Source organism: Nyctereutes procyonoides, unplaced genomic scaffold (assembly GCF_905146905.1).
Source record: "Nyctereutes procyonoides isolate TBG_1078 unplaced genomic scaffold, NYPRO_anot_genome, whole genome shotgun sequence".
NCBI lineage: Eukaryota > Metazoa > Chordata > Mammalia > Carnivora > Canidae > Nyctereutes > Nyctereutes procyonoides.
This window is the reverse complement of record NW_026575024.1, coordinates 15424319-15443523: the sequence shown is the minus strand read 5'-3', so window position 1 is coordinate 15443523 and position 19205 is coordinate 15424319. Positions and strand designations below refer to the sequence as shown.

Below are 19205 nucleotides of genomic sequence, written 5' to 3'. Positions count from 1 at the left end.
CCAAGGGTCAACCATACTATCCTTTCAAGGCTTTAGCCCATTTTTCTACCTTTCTTGGGTCTTCTTTTGGTAGATTTTAGGAAATGTGTGTGTGTGTAGGAACTTATCTGCCTCATACCAAGAACAACTCATACATTTTTTTAAAGAGCTTTCCTTAAAAAAATTTATGGTACACGTTGCAAATATTTTCTTACAGTTCTCCATTTGTCTTTTGTCTTGGCTTATATGTGTACTTACTAATTTTAAAAAATGTATGGGGTTTTCTTCACACAAACGGTTTTTATTTATCCATGTTTCATTGCATCTGGTTTTTTTTCATAGTCAGAAACTACACCCAGGCCTCAAGTGTATCCACACCAGTTTTCTTGTAATATTTATAGTTCCCGTCCTTGTAGTAAAAGCTCTCACCCATGTGGAGTTTTCCTGGTTTAAAATGTGAGGTGTAGATCCAAGTCAGTCCTTTTCCAAATAACTAGCTATTTGGAAAGCCTTTGGGCTCACTATTTTGCTTCAAGACTTTCTGCTCTGTTCAGCTGGTTGGTCGACATGTCTAGCCACGAGATTCCATATGAAAGAACACTGTATACTGTATGTCGTAACAGTCGGTAGTACCGCCACCCTAGTGTGATTCCAGGAGGCTCGCTAAATGCTCTTTCTGTGTAGGACCATGTGTAGGCTTGCTGAGGGTTTTTCTGGTCCAGGGGGAGGGGACTTATCAAGAGGACTTGTCAGCAAATCTCAAACAGCTCTACTTATACAGGTTTTATTTTGTTGTAGTTCCTTCAGAACTAGATGATAAAATAATACCATAAATTTAACTTAAAAATTAAATAAAACAATCATGAAAAGCATTTAACATCACACCTAGAATAAACAGAACAACACACACTTAGCACATAATTATTGGCTGGTCTTAGCAAACACTGTGTTTAATCACTAATAAGTCAGGAGGCAACAGTGAAATAGGCTTTTGGCAGCATCTGCAAGTGGGCAAATCTGGGATTGGCTGCTTTGAACTTGGCAGTGGTCAAAGTGATATGACAAACATCTGAGAGGCAGTCAGGGTGCTGGCTTGAAGCTGGACTAGGCAGACATCAGGAGATAAGAGTACATGGAACAAGAATGTCTGGAGAGAAACACGTGCTGATTCCCTTTCCATCCACTTGTTAGGGCTTTGAACCTTCTGGTCTTTTTTCCTGGTTATTGGGAAAAGGGCGATATAAACCCACATGTTCATGGAAAGCAATGGGAAAAACTTCCATACTTCCTAGTATTAAAATACTAATCAGAAGCAGAAACCACTTGGACATGTGAAGTAGATATGTTCAGCTAGCTAGGCTGTAAGTCATGCCAGGTAAAAGTATTCTTTTTTTCACCACTAACCAGTAACTTCTGTAGTTTGCTCCCTTTGGCAGCTGCTACTAGTAACTGCTGAATCTTTCCTCAGGTATGTTTAGGGTCCAACCTAAGTACCCCCTACCCATCTTCCCTAACCACCCCAGCTTGCAAGATCTCCCCATGAGATCTTGAGATCTACTATGAGAGACAAATCCTGTAAACATTTTGGTATTTTTCTTTCATTTTTTTCCTCCCATGTATATGATTTTACAGATTTGAGATCATGCTCTGTATATAATATTGTATCCTATCTTCAATTTTTAGCATTATTGTAAGCCATTTGTAAATAGGGTTTTTTTTTAAACAAAAGATTTTATGTATTTATTCATGAGAGACACAGAGGCAGAGACATAGGCAGAGGGAGAAGCAGGCTCCATGCAGGGAGCCCGATGTGGGACTTGATCCCCAGACCTGGATCACACCCTGAGCCAAAAGTAGACACTTAACCACTGAGCAACCCAATTGCCCCTGTAAATAGGGTTTTAAAAATTACATAATATTTCCTGGAGTGGATGGAATATGATTTACTTATATTTGCTTTTTTGTGCATATCTTTCTAGTCCAGTTGGATCAAGAGAATCTCAAAGGGAAGTCACTCTACTGTCTTATTATCCCCCTTCCCTATTCCATTAGCTATAGGAAATGTTATCTACATAGGTGATAAGTAGCTGTGCTTGCTTTTCTGTTTTCAGTCTAAATATCATGGAAACTTTTTGCTATAGGAGACCCCAAAAGTACTACTTGCAGCTTACTCAGAATTGTTATATCACCCCAGAAAAATGGTGCCTGGGGAAATATTTGCATGTGTTTAAGGGGGCCCATAAATCCTCTGAAATTCTGTGAGAAGCAGGTGGTGTGAGCATTTTTTCATTTTCCTGTGGTTTTCACTAAATTCTTCTGGAAGTCCTTATCTAGCAAAAAGCCACTGACACAGAAGCTGAAGCCCATCTGTATTCATTAAACTCTGAAATCGAAGATACTATTTTTTGCCTTTTATTGTTCTTGGTTTTCAGGAAGGGATGAGACCATGCAGCCTGCAAAACCATCTTTCCTTGAATATTTTGAACAAAAAGAAAAAGAAAACCAGATCCACAGCTTTGGCCAGAGTGTCCCTGGCCCCCTGAGGAACTCCTCGGATTGGAAAGTACCGCAGGATGGAGACTATGAGTTCGTAAGTAGTGCTTGAACTGTTGTGTCTGCTGGGGACGGTTTTTTGCCATATTGCACATCCTCTTTTGTCACTTCACCAAAAGTGCCAGAGCGTTTTCTTGTACAGTGCAAGCCTCTGGCCCTCCCGGCAGCAGCCCCCCAGGCTGAGGGCCTCATGGGTTTGCGACTGCATTTTGACCCACGTTTGAGCAATTCTGGGACTCCTGATTAGTGGCATCTTCTTAGCTTTAAAAATCCTTTATTAACTTGCCATTTTTCTTTTTGTTGAGTTTGGAATTGTTAACAGTAAAAGAAATGCCGAGTGAGGATGCACTGTCTTGCGTAGTTTATTTGGGATTGTGACTTTAAGAGTGAGACTGGAGGGCAGCTCATGCTGATTTGTAGCATCTTTGCTGTTTTGCTAACCATTATCCTAATTTTAGGCCCTCGGAGAGGATCACTCTGAATTTTGCCTAAGGATGAATATTAAATTGTTCCAAAGTGTCTAATGAAAAACTGGGTGTGTTTTTCCTTCTCTGCAATGGAACATTCTCCCTTAACCACAGACACTTGGTAATGTTCACAGAGATTTAATGAGTAGAGGCAATAAAAAAATTGGGGGGCAAAGTAAGCTAAGGAGTCTGCATTCCTTTTCTGAATATTTTTAGGAAAGAATGTTCTCTTTAGGGATTTTTTCACTTTTATACTTTCAAATTCTGTCATGGTTCTGTTGTTGTTTATAAAAGACCTCAGCTTGGGCATCCTAATTGGATTCTGGGAGGCCTTTCTATCCTGGCTTTCCATTCTCCTGTTCACTGGCCTCAAGGTGATGACATCCTTCTTACATAACATAATGTCTACTGTTGTACATTAGCAGGAATGTTGGAGTTGATAGTATTGGTGATAGAGATCGTTTGAGGACCAGAATAACTCACTTGAGGCTGTTTGACAAATAAGTCCCTGAAGCCGTGTTACAGCCCAGCAGCCTTTGCTTTATCAGGTGTGCATTCATTTGTTACTATCAGCTATTTTTTCACTCTATTATTAGTTTACTCATGAGATTTGAATTATTTTTGCTATTCTGTGATGCCCACAGAGTTGTCTTGAGCGTATTTGTCAGGACTGCTTTTCTCAGTTTTGTGAGTCTCTAGGCAAAGATGAAACAGCTTCTGGATAGCAGATATCATCATGATAGAAAGCTGCAGAGTCCTCAGATCTGGATTCCTAGCTGCAGTTTCCTCTTTCTTTCTTTCTTTCTTTCTTTCTTTCTTTCTTTCTTTCTTTCTTTTCTTTTTTTAAGATTTTACTTATTTACTTATTTATTTATTTATTCATTTTTAAATTTTTTTATTTTCTTGATTTTATTTATTTATTTATTTATTTATTTATTTATTTATTTATTTATTTATTTATGAGAGACACACAGAAAGAGAGAGGCAGAGACACAAGCAGGCTCCATGTAGGGAGCCCGACATGGGACTCGATCTCGGTCTCCAGGATTACACCCTGGGCTGAAGGTGGTATTAAACCGCTGAGCCACCCGGGCTGCCTCCCACCCTTTTTTTTTTTAAATGTTATAGAAGCAAATGATCATGAATGTCCTGTCATTCTAATCATTGTTTTCAGCTCGGTAATTCCGGTGTTAGAAGAATTCACTTCTCTCTGCCATAGTTTCCCTAGACTAGCATCACTGGCAGAGAACGTGTTTCAGCAGGCAAGCTGCTTTTGCAGAGGGGCTTTAGTAGGTCTTTAAGAGAGCATGCTTTTCATTCTGGACAGAGGGAGTGGCCATGAGTACCATGAGTAGGTGAGCCCATTGCCCAGCCTGGATGATGCCTGGCCTGGGAGGAGGTCCTGAGACCATCCTCTACACCAGAGCTTAGAAGCTAACAGCATGCAGCATCTAGACCTTCTTGTGTGCCCTATACAGTGTTTACAAATCTTTCTATAGCTGCCTGTGTTTAAAAATTGAAAGCTTTTATATAAAATGTTGGCTCTCCGCCTTCTTTTGAAAACTTGGAAGACCCAGCCATAATAAACCTACATGGTTGGAGGACAATTGTCTGGAGCTGAGCAGCAGCTGCTCTCTTGAGGTCCAGTTCTTCTCAGTGTTTAGCTTACTTCATTCGTTTGTATTAACTGACCTGTCTGGCATTTAGGGTCATTCAACACTGGGATTCTTGCTGTAAATCCTTTGGATGTGTCTATGTTCACATTGGGCCTGAACCAATCCCATCCTGCCATATAAAATTTTATTCTATTTTTACTGTCAAAATATCAACAGAATTAACTTATAATTTCTCTTTTAAGAGAATTGCAAACTAAGCAATGTAAGAAAGTGTAGGTGGGGTATAGATGAGCTGCTATTCCAAAAAATACCAAAGATCAAATGAAAACGATTTTTTAAAAGATTTTATTCATTTTTTTGAGACAGGGAGAGAGAGCACAAGCATGAGGAGTGGGAGAAGCAGGCTCTCTGCTGAGCAGAGAGAGCCCACTGTGGGGCTCAATCCCAGGACCCTGGGATCATGATCTGAGTCCAAGCCAGATGCTTAACTGACCAAGCCACCCAGGGGCCCCAGGTGATTTTAATGTGTTCACACGTACTTTGATTACATGAGTGTTTACATTTGTGCTGCTGTCTTCCTTGTCACTCTCCTCCAACCATGACAGGCTTCATTCTCTCCTGACACATGCCCACCACATCCTGCTTTGGAGCCTTTGTAGGTGCTGCTTCTCTTCATTCAGATCTTTCTTTTTTTTTTTTTTTTTAAGATTTTATTTATTTATTCGTGAGAGACAGAGAGAGAGAGAGAGAGAGAGAGAGAGAGAGAGAGAGAGAGGCAGAGACACAGGCAGAGGGAGAAGCAGGCCCCATGCAGGGAACCTGAGTGGGACTCGATCCCGGATCTCCAGGATCACACCCCAGGCTGAAGGCGGCGCTAAATCGCTGGGCCACCCGGGCTGCCCTCTTCATTCAGATCTTAGCTGAATGTCCCCTCTCTCTGTAAGGTCCTCTCTCACACTATCTCTTTACTGTGGCTTTTTTTCCTTTAACTAGCCATTATTACCTGAATAGATAGGTTACCTGACCTAATGTCTATTTTCCTCACCACCGTAAGCTCCAGGGCAGCACGGCCTCATTGTCATGTTCACCCCTCCTGGCATTCTACCCCCTTACACTAAAAGATTACAGTATGTTTCTGGGGGATTCTTGAGCCAAGCTGGATTTAAATTTACAGCCTTTTGTGGCTTTATGAATGCCAAATTCAGGGTCTGAATTCTCCTAGAATTGATATTCATTGCATGCAGTCTGTTTTTAGACTATCAAATACCAACTTTAGCAAATATTGCATTTTCACACATCTTTTATTTACACTTTTATCACAATATATATTAAACGTTAAAGGAAACCTTTGTTAAAGCTTTTCCAACGTGGCAAATAAAGTAATTCAATTTTAGAAATGCAAAAGTACTCAATTTCAGATGAAAAATACGATAGTTTTTCTCAGTATTAAATGCTACCATTCCTGACGAAATGGCTTCCTATTTGCCATTTTGGGTAAAAAGTTCATTTCAAAGTGGCAATTGCCTTCATAGGAAGAAAGGAGAATATCTTTTTCATAATTAAAACCTCTTAAATGTATTAAATTTCATAACTAAATTCTGTTAAATGCCTATTAGGAAATCAGAGAGTCTCTAAGAGATTGCTAAGGGAGACATGTTAGCTAGTCTGACACAAAGCCTTCTACAAGCTCAGTGAAATTATTCTGAGTATTTTTTTCACTCAACAGTTTGGCTCTTTCTTTGCCAAATGTCACTTACAAAAGGAATTTTTCTTTTTTTATGTGTTTCTTTGGTACCTCCAATAGGAGTATGGAAGACACAAAGGGAGAATAAAAAGGAAGCTAAAAAAATCATTCAGTGCTAATAAAATACTAATACATCCTTATCTCTGAATTTCTATAGTACCTAATAGGAAAGAAAGAAGAAACATATCAAAATATGCTATATCCTAAAAATCATTTAGATCAGAATTTCACAAGGTAGAATCACATGTAACGGAGGTTAGAACACAGATTACTCAGTGCTGACCCCAGAGACTCTGATGCAGTGAGTCTGGGGTGAGGCCTGACAGTCTGCATTTCCAACAAGTTTCCAGGTGATGCTGACACTGCTGGTCTGGGGATGACACTTTAAGAAACTGAGGCTGTTATTTCAAATGCTTGATTTGGGGTAAAGGTAAGAGCTATCCAGCAAGAATTATAGCATTAAAAATCCTTTTCATTTGTGGCTAAAGCCTTAGTCTTCTCTCAAAAATGGACATTTCAGTTAGATTAAAAAAACAAGAGTTACCACAATTAACAAGGTTGATAAAACAGAATATAGGAACACTTTTCAAGTATTCATGACACTTTGAAAACATATGTGAAATATTTGCAAAATTTGACTATGTTTTAAAGTGCTCAGAAATCTCATAAAGAAATCACACAGGCCATGTTCACTGACTAAAACACAAGAAAAGTAGAAATTAACAATAAAGTAGATAAAACCATTTTGTTCCACTTGGAAATGTAAAGAGTATATCTCCAAGTATTTGTTTTCAAGATAAAGTAGAAATTGTAAACTATTTAGAAATGAATTACAAGTACTGTACAGAATTTAGATCTCTGTAACTTAAACCAATGGGATACAGCAAAGAAGGTACTGGGAGGGAGATTTATAGCCTTAAATGTATTTTCTTTTTAGAATACAAGAAAGATTGTAAATAAGACAAAATAGGATAAACACAGAATTCAGTGAATTAAAAAACAACAAAATTAATTAGTAAAATTAAACATTGGTTCTGGGAAAGGACCTGACATTTGTCAGAGTAATCAAATTGAAAAGAAGGTCCCAAAAAACTGTGAGAACAAAGGGAAGGGGAGTGTTTCTTAAAGACAAATGAATGTTAGAGTGGTAAGAGAATATTATTTATGATTTGACATCCCTACACTTGAAAACCTAGATCCATAGATGTTAAAACATTATGCCACTGTTACTTCCTATATGGAAATGTAAAGTATCCAAGGTGTTTTTGAACAAGAACAGTGAGGTTGAACTTATACCACCAGATGTGAAAATGTACAAAACCAGAGCAATGAAAGCATGGTGATAATTGGCACAAGAATAGAACACAGATTAGTGGTATAGAGAACAGAGTCGAGAAACATACTTGTGTATAGTAGGAATTTGTAATAGCAGTAAAATGCAAACTAATACAAACCATGATACCATTTATGTAAATTTTCTAATAACCACAAAACATGCTACATATTTCTGTATATATGCACACACATGCAAATGCAGAAATAAAACACAGCATATGCAATTATTTGGTGAGTCATTACCTTTGAGGAGAACTTCAGTTTTAACTGTTTTTACAGCAAGACTACATTAGTTGCTTAAACTTTTAAAAAAATACAATGTCTTAAAAAATTCTATGAAAAAAATAAAATAAAAATTCTATGTAGATTTTCCTGGTTTTAGTCTAAATAGAGTTAGCCAGAACTTCTGCAGAGCTAAATGATCTAGTACTTTCCAATCTTAATAACTGCAAGTATTATTGATTATTAGCTCCTGGTATATTAGCTTTTGGAGTAAGTTACCTATTTATTCAAATGAAGTTATTTCCAGATTTCTTTTTTTTTTTATTTCCAGATTTCTTATGACTCATTCTGTAAACAGAATTGATAGTAGCTGGCCCCCACATCAACTCAATCTCTATTCATTGAAATCTTCTGTATATATTTTGTGTAAATAGGCAAGATTGCAGGATCTTGACAGCCAGGACTTGATTTAACTCATCTTTGTGTTCCTAACACCTAGCAATTGCCTTGCTTAAAGTTACCACACCAATTTTGATTAAATGCTGACATAGTCTCTGAATTAATTCAACAAATAATTGAGACTGAGAAAGTTGATAGTGTAGCAAAAAAGATAATCAAATAACTTTGATACATTTGTGCTAACAATAGCTTACATTCATTGATCACTTACTATGCGCCAGGCATTGGACTAAGTCTTTTATATGTATTAGCTCAATCCTTATAACCATCCACGAGACAGATAATATTGCTGCCATTTTATGGATAAGCAAACTGAGGCCCAAAGGTAGTAAATAATGGAGTATAGTTGTATAGATAGTAAGTAGCACAGCAGGGATTTGAACCAAAGCAGTTTGGTTCCAGAGCCCATCCTCTTAACCACCTTCTCTAGGCTAATCTGGTCAATTCTGTTTGCAAAGTACATATAAAAATTGCTGTACAAGCCCAGAAGAGGGAGCCAGAACCCCAGCAGGACCTCCAGGGAACATCCAGAAGATTCCTTTGAAGGGTATTTTGAAAGGCAATAGGAATTCTCTAGAGCTAGAGGAGGGAAAGGGACATCTAGGCAGAGACAGGGCAGCGTGTGTGTGTGTGTGTGTGTGTGTGTGTGTGTGTGTGTGTGCGCGCGCGCGCCTTGAAGAATGTGGGATGCCAGGAAGCATTGAGAGATTGTATTCGGGGCGCAGAGAGTGTGCGTATGAGCAGAGAGGCGATAGACTGAAGGCCAGCTCTTCAATAAAATCGTGCCCAGTGTGCTCTTCTTTTTGGGAAGTATTTAGTACCCTTTTAGATTTTTCCTTAGTGTACTGGAGAAATTAAAAATAGACTCCTAATGCAGCCCAAAGGCTAAGCTAATACCTCTCTGAAGTTGTGTGATAATGGGGCCATCAGGATGTAAAACCATGGAACTGTCAATTCAAAATTAATTTGATAAAAGTAACAGAACCTGAACAAGATTGATTGCCTGCATTCCCTGGGTAGTTAAAGCCATTCAGCTGGCTCTTTGTGGTAGGGAAGGATAAATTTTAGTACTGAAGTTGCCCTGGGAGGGTGACAACTGCCTGTGATTTGATGAAACTTTATCTTAACCCTACTTTCCTAGATCAGAGCTTCAGATAGGATTGTGAAGTAGAAATTTCTGTGGGTTTTTTATAAAGAAGCTTTATGAAGCTGTCAGGGCACTGTTGATCGCTCATTGTTTAACAGGTTGTACATTTTACTTTTGATTATATACTTCAGAAATTAGGCATTTGGTGGGAGGTGGGAATTACTACTATTTTATTTGTAATTTTTTTAAAGATTTTATTTATTTATTCATGAGGGAGACAGAGAGGCAGAGAAAGGCAGAGGGAGAAACAGGCTCCACGCAGGGAGCCTGACACAGGACTCTATCCCAGGTCTCCAGGATCACACCCCGGGCGGAAGGCAGCGCTAAACTGCTGAGCCACCCGGGCTGCCCGGTATTTGTAATTTTTTAAAAAAGGTTTTATTTATTCATGAGAGAGACAGAGAGAGAGGCTGAGACACAGACAGAAGGAGAAGCAGGCTCCTTGCAGGGAACCTGATATGGGACTCGATCCCAGGTCTCCAGGATCACGCCCTGGGGCGAAGGTGGCGCTAAACTGCTGAGCCACCCCAGGCTGCCCTGTAATTTAAATCATGATTGATATGGTAGCAGGGATGCTTTGTTTATTCATTTTAAATTAATGATTCATCTTGATGTTTTCTGGGAACCCGGGGATCTACAACTTGAAACTTTATCTGCCATTTTATAGAAACAAAAGAAGTACTCCCCATTTTGTTATTGAATGTATTGTCCTTTTGTTTTGAAATGAGTTTTAAAAGATTAGTGCACATCCTTAAATTTCCCAGCCTCCATTGGCAGGATAGAACCAAATGTCTGAAAGTTTGAATTTTATCACTGGCAACAAACACTGTTGTGTCCCATAGAGTGACAAGCCTCACTTTGCTCATTTTTGAGAAAATAGCTTCCAAGCGCCCAAATCCAAGTAACCAATTTGCCATTCTTTCAAGTAAACATGGTGTTTACAGGATAAAAGCAGCTAGTTTAGGTCATAGCTTATTTGCATGAGTACTTTGCTTCAAGACAACCATCATATTTCAGTGCACAGCAGAAGTGCTTTACGCCAACTTCCCGTTTCATCACAGAGAATAATAAAAAGGCATATACTCAAAGGTTGAACTTAAATAAAATTAATACTTTTTACTACTTCATCAAGGACATTCTTAAGGAAATTGTTTTTTGGTTGGTGGTTTGTTGGTTTGTTTTTCTACTTGGAGCCTGTGGTCACAAAAAATTTAATAGCTGCTAGTGCCATTTGGTACCCCTTAATTCATACAGAGGGGCTGGCACTTTTACTCACAGTTGCGTTGGTACTGTCAGTGCAAATGCCAACACACTAGGAAAGGCAAATAATGTCTCAATATTAGTAGGAAAATAGTTTGATCTCACAGGTTCCTTAAAAAGACATGTAGGGTGGGCAGCCCGAGTGGCTCAGCGGTTTAGCGCCACCTTCAGCCCAGGCATGATCCTGGGGACCTGGGATCCAGTCCCATGTCAGGCTCCCTGCATGGAGCCTGCTTCTTCCTCTGCCTGTGTCTCTCCCCCAACTCTGTCTCTCTCATGAATCAATAAATAAAATCTTTATTTAAAAAAAAAGGCATGTAGGGTTTCCCAGGGGTCCGTAGGCCACTGTTGGAGAACAGCTGATCTATAAGCTTGCTCGGAGATTAAAATCAGTTTCTTTTGGCAAGGATATTTCATGGATGTCATGTGTACTTGCATCAGGAGGTCGAGAATACCTGGATGTATGCTCATCTCATTTTTTCTCTTGTATCAGACACTGAGGGCCATTGCTTAGATGCATTACTTTATTCAGCATTGCAAAGCGGTGACATTTGATCATTCCTTTGCCATTTACCAGCTGAAATATTTTTATAGTGAAGTGTTTCATTAATTTTGTAATCTCAGCTATAATTTATATAGGAAAAATAGCAATATGGATTTAAAATATTTGGTTCATTTCAATCCTTGCAGTTATTTTTTTATATTCAGATTGTTCGATATCGATGTGAACCTGATAGTTTGTTCTTTTTTTTAAGAAGTCTGGTTTAGTGACATATATATACTCCCCAGTAGTTTTTCTCATAGCTTCCTTTCTTTCTAGTATGATGAGATGTCCCAGGCTCATGTTGGACATTTCCTGCTCCACACCTGGAAATAGTACATTTTTAAAGCTTTATTGAGATAGTATTAGCAGAGAACATATGTAAGTTGAAGGTATACAGCATGATGATTTGATACATGTACATATTGTGAAATTACCACAATCAGGTTAGTTAACACTATTCCCACATAGAGTTGTGTGTGTGTGTGTGTGTGTGTGTGTGTGTGTGTGTGTGTGTTTGGTGATAAGTTTAAAGATATATTCTCTTAACAGTTTTCAATTCTATGATACAGTATTGTTAATTATGGTCACCATGCCATACATTAGATCACCAGAACTTATTCATCTTATCACTGGAAGTTTGTACTCTTTGACCAACATCTCTCCTTTTTCCCAGCCCTCCAGCCCCTAGCAATCACCATTCTACTTTTTTTTTTTTTTTTTTTTGAGTTCATGGAAACAGCCATTTTTTGAAGGAACTCTGCTTACTTTTAGTGGGAAATGATAATTAGAGACCACAGTCTGGGTACAAAGTGTGCTCATTGCAGTTAGGTCATTTTCTTCTAGGCCTTCTCAATGGATAAAACCAGAGAGTATGTTTATTATAAACTCGTGAGTTCTTATGCTATTTCTAGTACAAGTACAATACTTGTATTTATAACTACATTGATTCTACATCTGTAATTCATTCCCTCATGCTAAACATCTCACTTCCCAGCAACAACAGCGTAACTGCTTTTCTGCTTTATGTCCCACAATACACATGCCATCCTCAGAATCACAATACCAACACTTCCACCAACAATAATTACTGAAAACAATTTAATACTTGTATTGCAGTTCTCTTTGTAGCCTTAGGCCATATCCCAGCTGAGATGCACAGTCAAATCACTATATGTTAGGGTCATTTGCAATAATTTCTGTGGATGTTGTTATGTCACAGACATAATAAGCAGATAGATTTGTTGTTTTGTTTTCTATTTGTAGATACTACTTCAGTTTATAATTATATAAACCATTCAGTTTCAAAGGTAAATCTACAGAACAGAGTTATTTGGACTTAGCTTCTATTCCTAAACCTTCTACTGTTTCCTCCCTTTTTCTTGTAATATATTGGTTATATATTTACAAATACATGTATATTTATACTTCTGTTCTTAGATAAGTGGTAGTTCACACACTTTCAGCTACCTTTTTGTTTTCACTTAAGTATATAACCTAGAAGTAACCTTATAGCATTGTATAGAGATAGTCCTCATTCCTTTTCTCCTGATGCTTATATTCTGTTGTGCAAGTGAACCATAGTTTATTCAGCTAGTCCTCTGTCAATAGACATTTAAGTTGTTTGTAGTGATTTTAAAGTTGGTCACTTCATAAACCTATTTGTAAGCAGAGAATGAATCTTTCTGGGGATCCCTGGGTGGCTCAGCGGTTTGGCGCCTGCCTTTGGCCCAGGGCGTGATCCTGGAGTCCCGGGATCGAGTCCCACGTCAGGCGCCCGGCATGGAGCCTGCTTCTCCCTCTGCCTGTGTCTCTGCCTCTCTCTCTCTCTCTCTCTCTCATAAATAAATAAATAAATCTTTAAAAAAAAAGAATCTTTCTATAACTCACTTTTGTAAGGCGCATGCTTTTCACCTTTCAGTTTTGAGAAGCAGATTACATACTTCAAGCCTTTATAGCTTTTTTTCTTTTTTTTGTATTAGTTTTTGTTTTCTTATTTTATTAGTAACAAGTAGATTTATTTAGTGGTTTCTCTCTGCCACAGTCTGGTGCTGTTTATATAAACTAATTAGACTCTAATGTAGTCATAACACCTGTATAATGGAAGGTGAGTAATCAGTCTCCCAGCAAACACTTTTAGATGCCGGAGGTGTCAAAATGTTCTTGGGTTGATATTAACAAGTGAAGAGGTTCCTGGAGGACTGGGTTTCCTAATTGCTGTAATCAAAACCTGAAATTTCTTAAGTATGAATCTCATTACAACCAAAGCCAAATTTGGTTTAGTTCCTTTAATTTTGCTAAAAATTTGAAGTTAGAAAAAGTTCAGGATTATTTATTCTTCATCAGTTAGAAGGTTCCAAAGCCAAAAAAATATTTTGATGTAAATTAATTATTAATCTAGAAAGCTAGAGCTTGAAATTTTCAGCTTGCTTAAGATGAATGTAAATTGTTTTTCTTATTGCTGACTCTACAGCTATGACTTTGAATTGTGATTTCATTCACCTAGATGTGTCTTTGTTCACTCTTCTTCCTTGAGCTTGAGAGATACTTTTCCAGTCATCTTTCTCAGCTTCATCTCCCTCTTTGTTCTCACACAGACTCTTAACACTTTAGTAATCTATATTCCTGGGACATGCAGTGTTGAGAAGACAAGGAAATTTATGCCAATTTTCTCACCCCCATCTGAAGAAAGGATCCCTTTTAGAATTCTGAAAGTCGTATTTGCTCATGTAGCCTTGTGCCTTTGGAGGAAAAAACATGATGTGGCATTTTTCTCCTCATTCCCTCTCCCAGCATGAGCACATTTACTTAAAAATCTTGATGCTCCACCACTCAAATGAAATACAGCAGAATCGAGCATCTTTTGTCTCTGATGATGTGTTTACTCCCATTAGCAGTAATTCTGAATGGCAGGTGCATCTCTTTTTCCCTGTCTTCACCTTACTGTTGGAGTTGGACGCTGTTGTGACTGAGATTTTGAGGTGACACTGTAGGGCAGAAGAGGTATGGAGAAGAGGATTCAGACAGGAGGAATGGTTGGTAGTAATTTATTGAAATGCTCATAAAGGGGATCCCTGGGTGGCACAGCGGTTTGGCGCCTGCCTTTGGCCCAGGGCGCGATTCTGGAGACCCCGGATCGAATCCCACGTCGGGCTCCCGGTGCATGGAACCTGCTTCTCCCTCTGCCTGTGTCTCTGCCTCTCTCTCTCTCTCTCTCTCTCTCTCTCTCTCTCTCTCTCTCTGTGACTATCATAAAATAAATTTAAAAAAAATTAAAAAAAAAAAAATGCTCATAAAGGTGTATTGGGTGTATACAGCTCATTGGATGTATTGGTTCTGTACATCCAAGTGTTTAGACAGGAAAATGTTAAATTCACATTTGTTTAGAAGATCTTACAAAGTTGCAGTTGGGCCTGTTTGTGGGAACATCTCTGATGCCTCCGTGAACCTGTACCTACGTGCTTGCTGCTTTGGTTGAGGCAGTAATGGCTGGTAGTGAAGATCACTTCAGTCAGACTTGTAGGGTTCCAGTCTGGACTGCAGCACTTCCTGGGTATAGTTTTGGGCTTGTTTCTTCTCTTTGTGCCTCAGTTCCCTCATCTGCAACATGGAGGTATTACTGGCACCCATCGGATGGATTTTGTGTGCATATGAGAATTAAATGTGGTAATGCACATAAAGTGCCTTCAACGTAAAGCACCTGATAAATATTAACTTCCTCCTCCTTCCCTACCTTCTCCCTGCCTTTCTTAAAACATTGTCTGTAAATGCAGACAGACGGGAGTAAATTGCAGTAGACTCCTTTTCCTCATGACTTGACACTGATTTCTGTTTCAAAACCAGAAATACATTCCCCCAAAAAACGTGCTCCCAAAGAGACTGATGTGAACCTGCCCTTAACTATGACCCCTTGGAAATGGGTTACCCAGAGTGGTCACGGCTGTCATTTTTAGAGCTTCTCATGCTTGCTTGCTGTCCCTTACATCTCTATTCCATATAGTTTTTCTGTGTCCCCACTCCTCACTTCATAAATTGTTAAGGTACTGATAGTTTTCAAATTTCACTGCTCAGACCACTTTGGTTGCAGCACTCACTTGTTGCCAACAGATGCCACCCTCTGACTTCTCGTGTGTGCCGCCTCTGGTTTGGAGCTCCCTTATGGTACAGAGAGGTGGCCGCTGCAGAAAAATGAGTGATAAAACTAGCTCATCATCCTGGAAGCTGGACATTGTGTGAAGCAAGTAGGGGGAACATTCACACATTCCAGAAGGTGGGTGAATGGCCCTCGCTTCAGCTGGGATGGTGGATGGGTCACTCCTTTGTTGAGTTTTCAGATTTGTGGTCTGTAAAACGCATAATACCACCTGTACTGGTTTTCACATGGGGTTACAGGAAGGGTCAAATGAAATGGAGTTTGGAGTCATTTGAACCAAGTAGAATTAGATCTGTGGTAGAGGGCAGCCCAGGTGGCTCAGCGGTTTAGTGCTGCCTTCAGCCCAGGGTATGGTCCTAGAGACCTGGGATCGAGTCCCATGTCAGGTTCCTGTATGGAATGGAGCCTGCTTCTCCCTCTGCCTGTGTCTCTGCCACCCGCCCCCGTCTCTAATGAATAAATAAATTAAATCTTAAAAAAAAAAAAAAAGAACTGTGGTAGAATTCTAGCAGAGAATTAGCAGACTGTTGATGTTTGGGTTCATATTATATTTATTACTGATCTTATTAGTATTTCACTTTTTATTTTATTTAGTAAAAATACATATATGTGTATGTGTGTGCATGTGTGTGCGTGTGGGTGTCTTTGAACAGTAACAAATAATCCAAACACAGGAAAAGACCAAGGGAGTAGGTAAGCCCAGACTTGTGGTCGGCCTTTGTTTGCCGATAACAGGAACATTCTCATCACAGTAGGTCAATATAACATTTAATATAGTTAAAGATGCGTTCATACTTTCTCTTTAGTTTGGTGATGCTTACAGTGTTCCTGTGAAGGAGGAAGGTGAGATTTCTTCAGCCTTTCATAGTTTGAGGATCTAAAGTCCAGAGACCTTAAAACGCAACTTTCCTACTTAATGCCAGAATGAGGTGAGAACCCAGATCCCCAGGTTGTTTCGAATCTGTTAATCCTTGAGTGCTTTCTTACATGAAAAACAAAACAAAACAAGACAAACCATGAGCTCTAGGCACATGCTAGGTAGTTAGTTATTGTTCCAAAGCAGTAAAAGAATCATCTTTCAGATAATGTGTGATGGGGATTATAGTGACAAAGGAAGAATGGTCTCAGCTTCAGTGTGTATTACTGGAATTTTGTGACATTAGAGGAATATATTTGTGACCGACTCAAATGGTGTTTTTCTTGCTTATTCAGAAATACTGCAGATTGACAAGCTTTGCATTTCATTAATTATTTATATAAATAATTCTCCTTGTTGGAACAATTTAATTTTTACTTTCTTCTGCTTTTACTATTTACTTTGTAACTATGGGTTGTACAGTAATTATGCTGTAGTTCAGGAAATGTCATGCTAACCAAAAAGGCATTATTATTTTCAGAAAACTTTCAGTTGGACCAACTAGAACCTCTGTGAAAACAAAGGTATCTGTTGTGGAGGAGAGGAGTCTTAGTGACTCTGGCAAACATTCGATATTCTCTCTGAGGGTCATATCTGTGTCACGGCCTGTCTGTCGTCTCATTCAGGCACTTAGTCCCCACTTTCTTCTCTCATATTCTTCATCTATTCAATATTAGCTTTTCTGTAAATTTACTTTTTTTTTAACCTTAGTGGTAGATACTGAATATTTGTAGTCATCTTCATATTGGTTGCTCATCATCTTTGTCCTCTCATCCTCTTTAACTTATTACTATTATTTTTGCTATTGTGATAATAATACTTAACATAAGATCTACCTTCTTGGCAAACATTTGGGTGTAACCTGCAGAGTTAACAAATTGTTAACTACAGGCACAATGCATTAGAGTAGATCCCTAGGACAATCATCCTGTCTGCCTGAGGCTCTGTGCCCTTTGACTAATACCTTATTGTTTCCTCTTTGTCTTGTCATACTTTAAATTTTATTGGCAGGGACATGCTCTCTTAAGTTTATAGAATTTGAGGAGAAAATGATGAAAGTAGCAGTTATTGAATGCATGTGGTATGGTCAGTTCCTGTAAACATTCCCCCCTGCCCTTTGCCCCTCACAGAATCCTTGGACAGTTGATTATATTCCCATGCTCTTGACAGTGAGGTTCGAGACTCTACATGAATTAAGTGACGGCATTAGGCATTAGGTTTTTTTTAAAATCCAGATTTTCTGATGACAAGACCATTGTTTTTCTCAGCATAACACAACTTATGTGAGAAGTGTTGTGTATGCGCTGGTGGTGAGCATTTGTCTAACTCAGAGGCTCCATATGTTTTCTTTCTCTGACATACCCAGAACTAGCCATGGCACACAGGTGCTCAGAACGTGTTGATTTCATGCTCTTTGAAATCATTGCACATTCTTTGAAAAGGTTTCCAAATCTTTTAATAATTCTTTTTTGCAAAAGCCATTCATCTGTGTGTATAGGAGCATGTTAATTAGCTTATAAATTGGATTGATGTGCAGTTTAAATTTTTTGCTTCTTCAATAAGGTGTTGGTAGAAAATGTTGACAGCAGCTGCAGTGTTGGGAATCCCCTCCGTCAGAGTTGGATAAAGCATGAAAGGCATTTAGCAAAGTGCCTGGCAGTCCTCCTTTATTATTCATATGTTGGTTCCTTTCAGAGCAACAATTTAGATGTAGCTAAAGGGAGCTCTGCATTGAGAATCAGATCTCAGCTCTGACCAGTAACTAGCTTTGTATCCTTAAGCGAGCCACCTAATCTTTTTGGGGCTCTTGTTTCTTCATCTGCTAAATAAAGGTGAGTTAAAAGTCTTCAAGAGCCTTCAAACTCTCTTTGTTTGCTGGTCTTTAAAATGGAGATAATACATACCTGGCATGGGGGTTATTTGAGCCCTAAAGAGAGAGCCTCTGTAAAGCATATAAAAGATGCTCTGTCTACACAGGGGTTTTCCTTTTAAAATGCAGGGAGATGCCCTGGAGACCAGAGTAAGTATAGGAGCCAGTATAACAGACTGACCAAGAACCAAGTTTACCTGGATTCGGTCCTGGCTTCACTGTTTATGAGATATGTAACCCTAGGCAAGTCACTTAACCTATAAGGGAGATACTAATCATATTTACGTCAGGTTTATTGAGAAGATTAAATTAGAAAGTGCTCTTAAAGTGCTTAGCAGAGTACCTGACACATAGCAGGCATTTAGTAAATCTTATTTACACGTGTAATAGTTACATGGGAGAGATGAATCACCGGTGTGAGGGGGGAAGTTAAGATAATGATGTGGGCTGCCCAAAGCAGAAAGGGGGGAGTCAGGCCCCCAGCTTATTTCATGGTTTTGTTGAGGGTCCTACTGTAGTGGCTCCCATTTCTGGTTAAATGTTGTCTGCTTTGAAGTGTGTATTTCATACCTAAAATGAGCCTAATTCTGTTGTGACTTTCTTAGTCACATGGTTTAAATATCAAACACACTGATTCAAACAGGCCTTTTGTGTGTTCTCTGATCAGATTGCTTCCCTTCTGTGCCTGCCTGGAAGCTGTAAGACCTGGAAAGTTCCCACATTGATGTTCTTTCTTTTTTTTTTTTTTCTTTTAAGATTTTATTCATTTATTTGAGAGGGAGAGAGAGCAACAGAGGGAGAGGAAGAAGCAGACTCCCCACTGAACACAGAGCCCGCCATGGGCTTGATCACAGAACCTTGAGATCATGACTTGAACTGAAGGCAGACATACCACCCAGGTGCCCCAATGTTCTTTTTCAAAACAGTTTTAATCCCAGTGGTG

The 19205-nt window shown here is 38.9% G+C and overlaps 1 protein-coding gene across 1 annotated transcript in view; it reads left to right on the top strand.

The window, feature by feature from the left end:
* Nucleotides 1-19205, top strand: part of STK4 (serine/threonine kinase 4) — a 91843-nt gene that overhangs the window by 49414 nt on the left and 23224 nt on the right. Inside the window, exon 10 of the mRNA XM_055303569.1 lies at nucleotides 2412-2569. Coding sequence (XP_055159544.1) covers nucleotides 2412-2569 — 158 coding nt within the window. The remainder of the gene's footprint in view (nucleotides 1-2411; nucleotides 2570-19205) is intronic.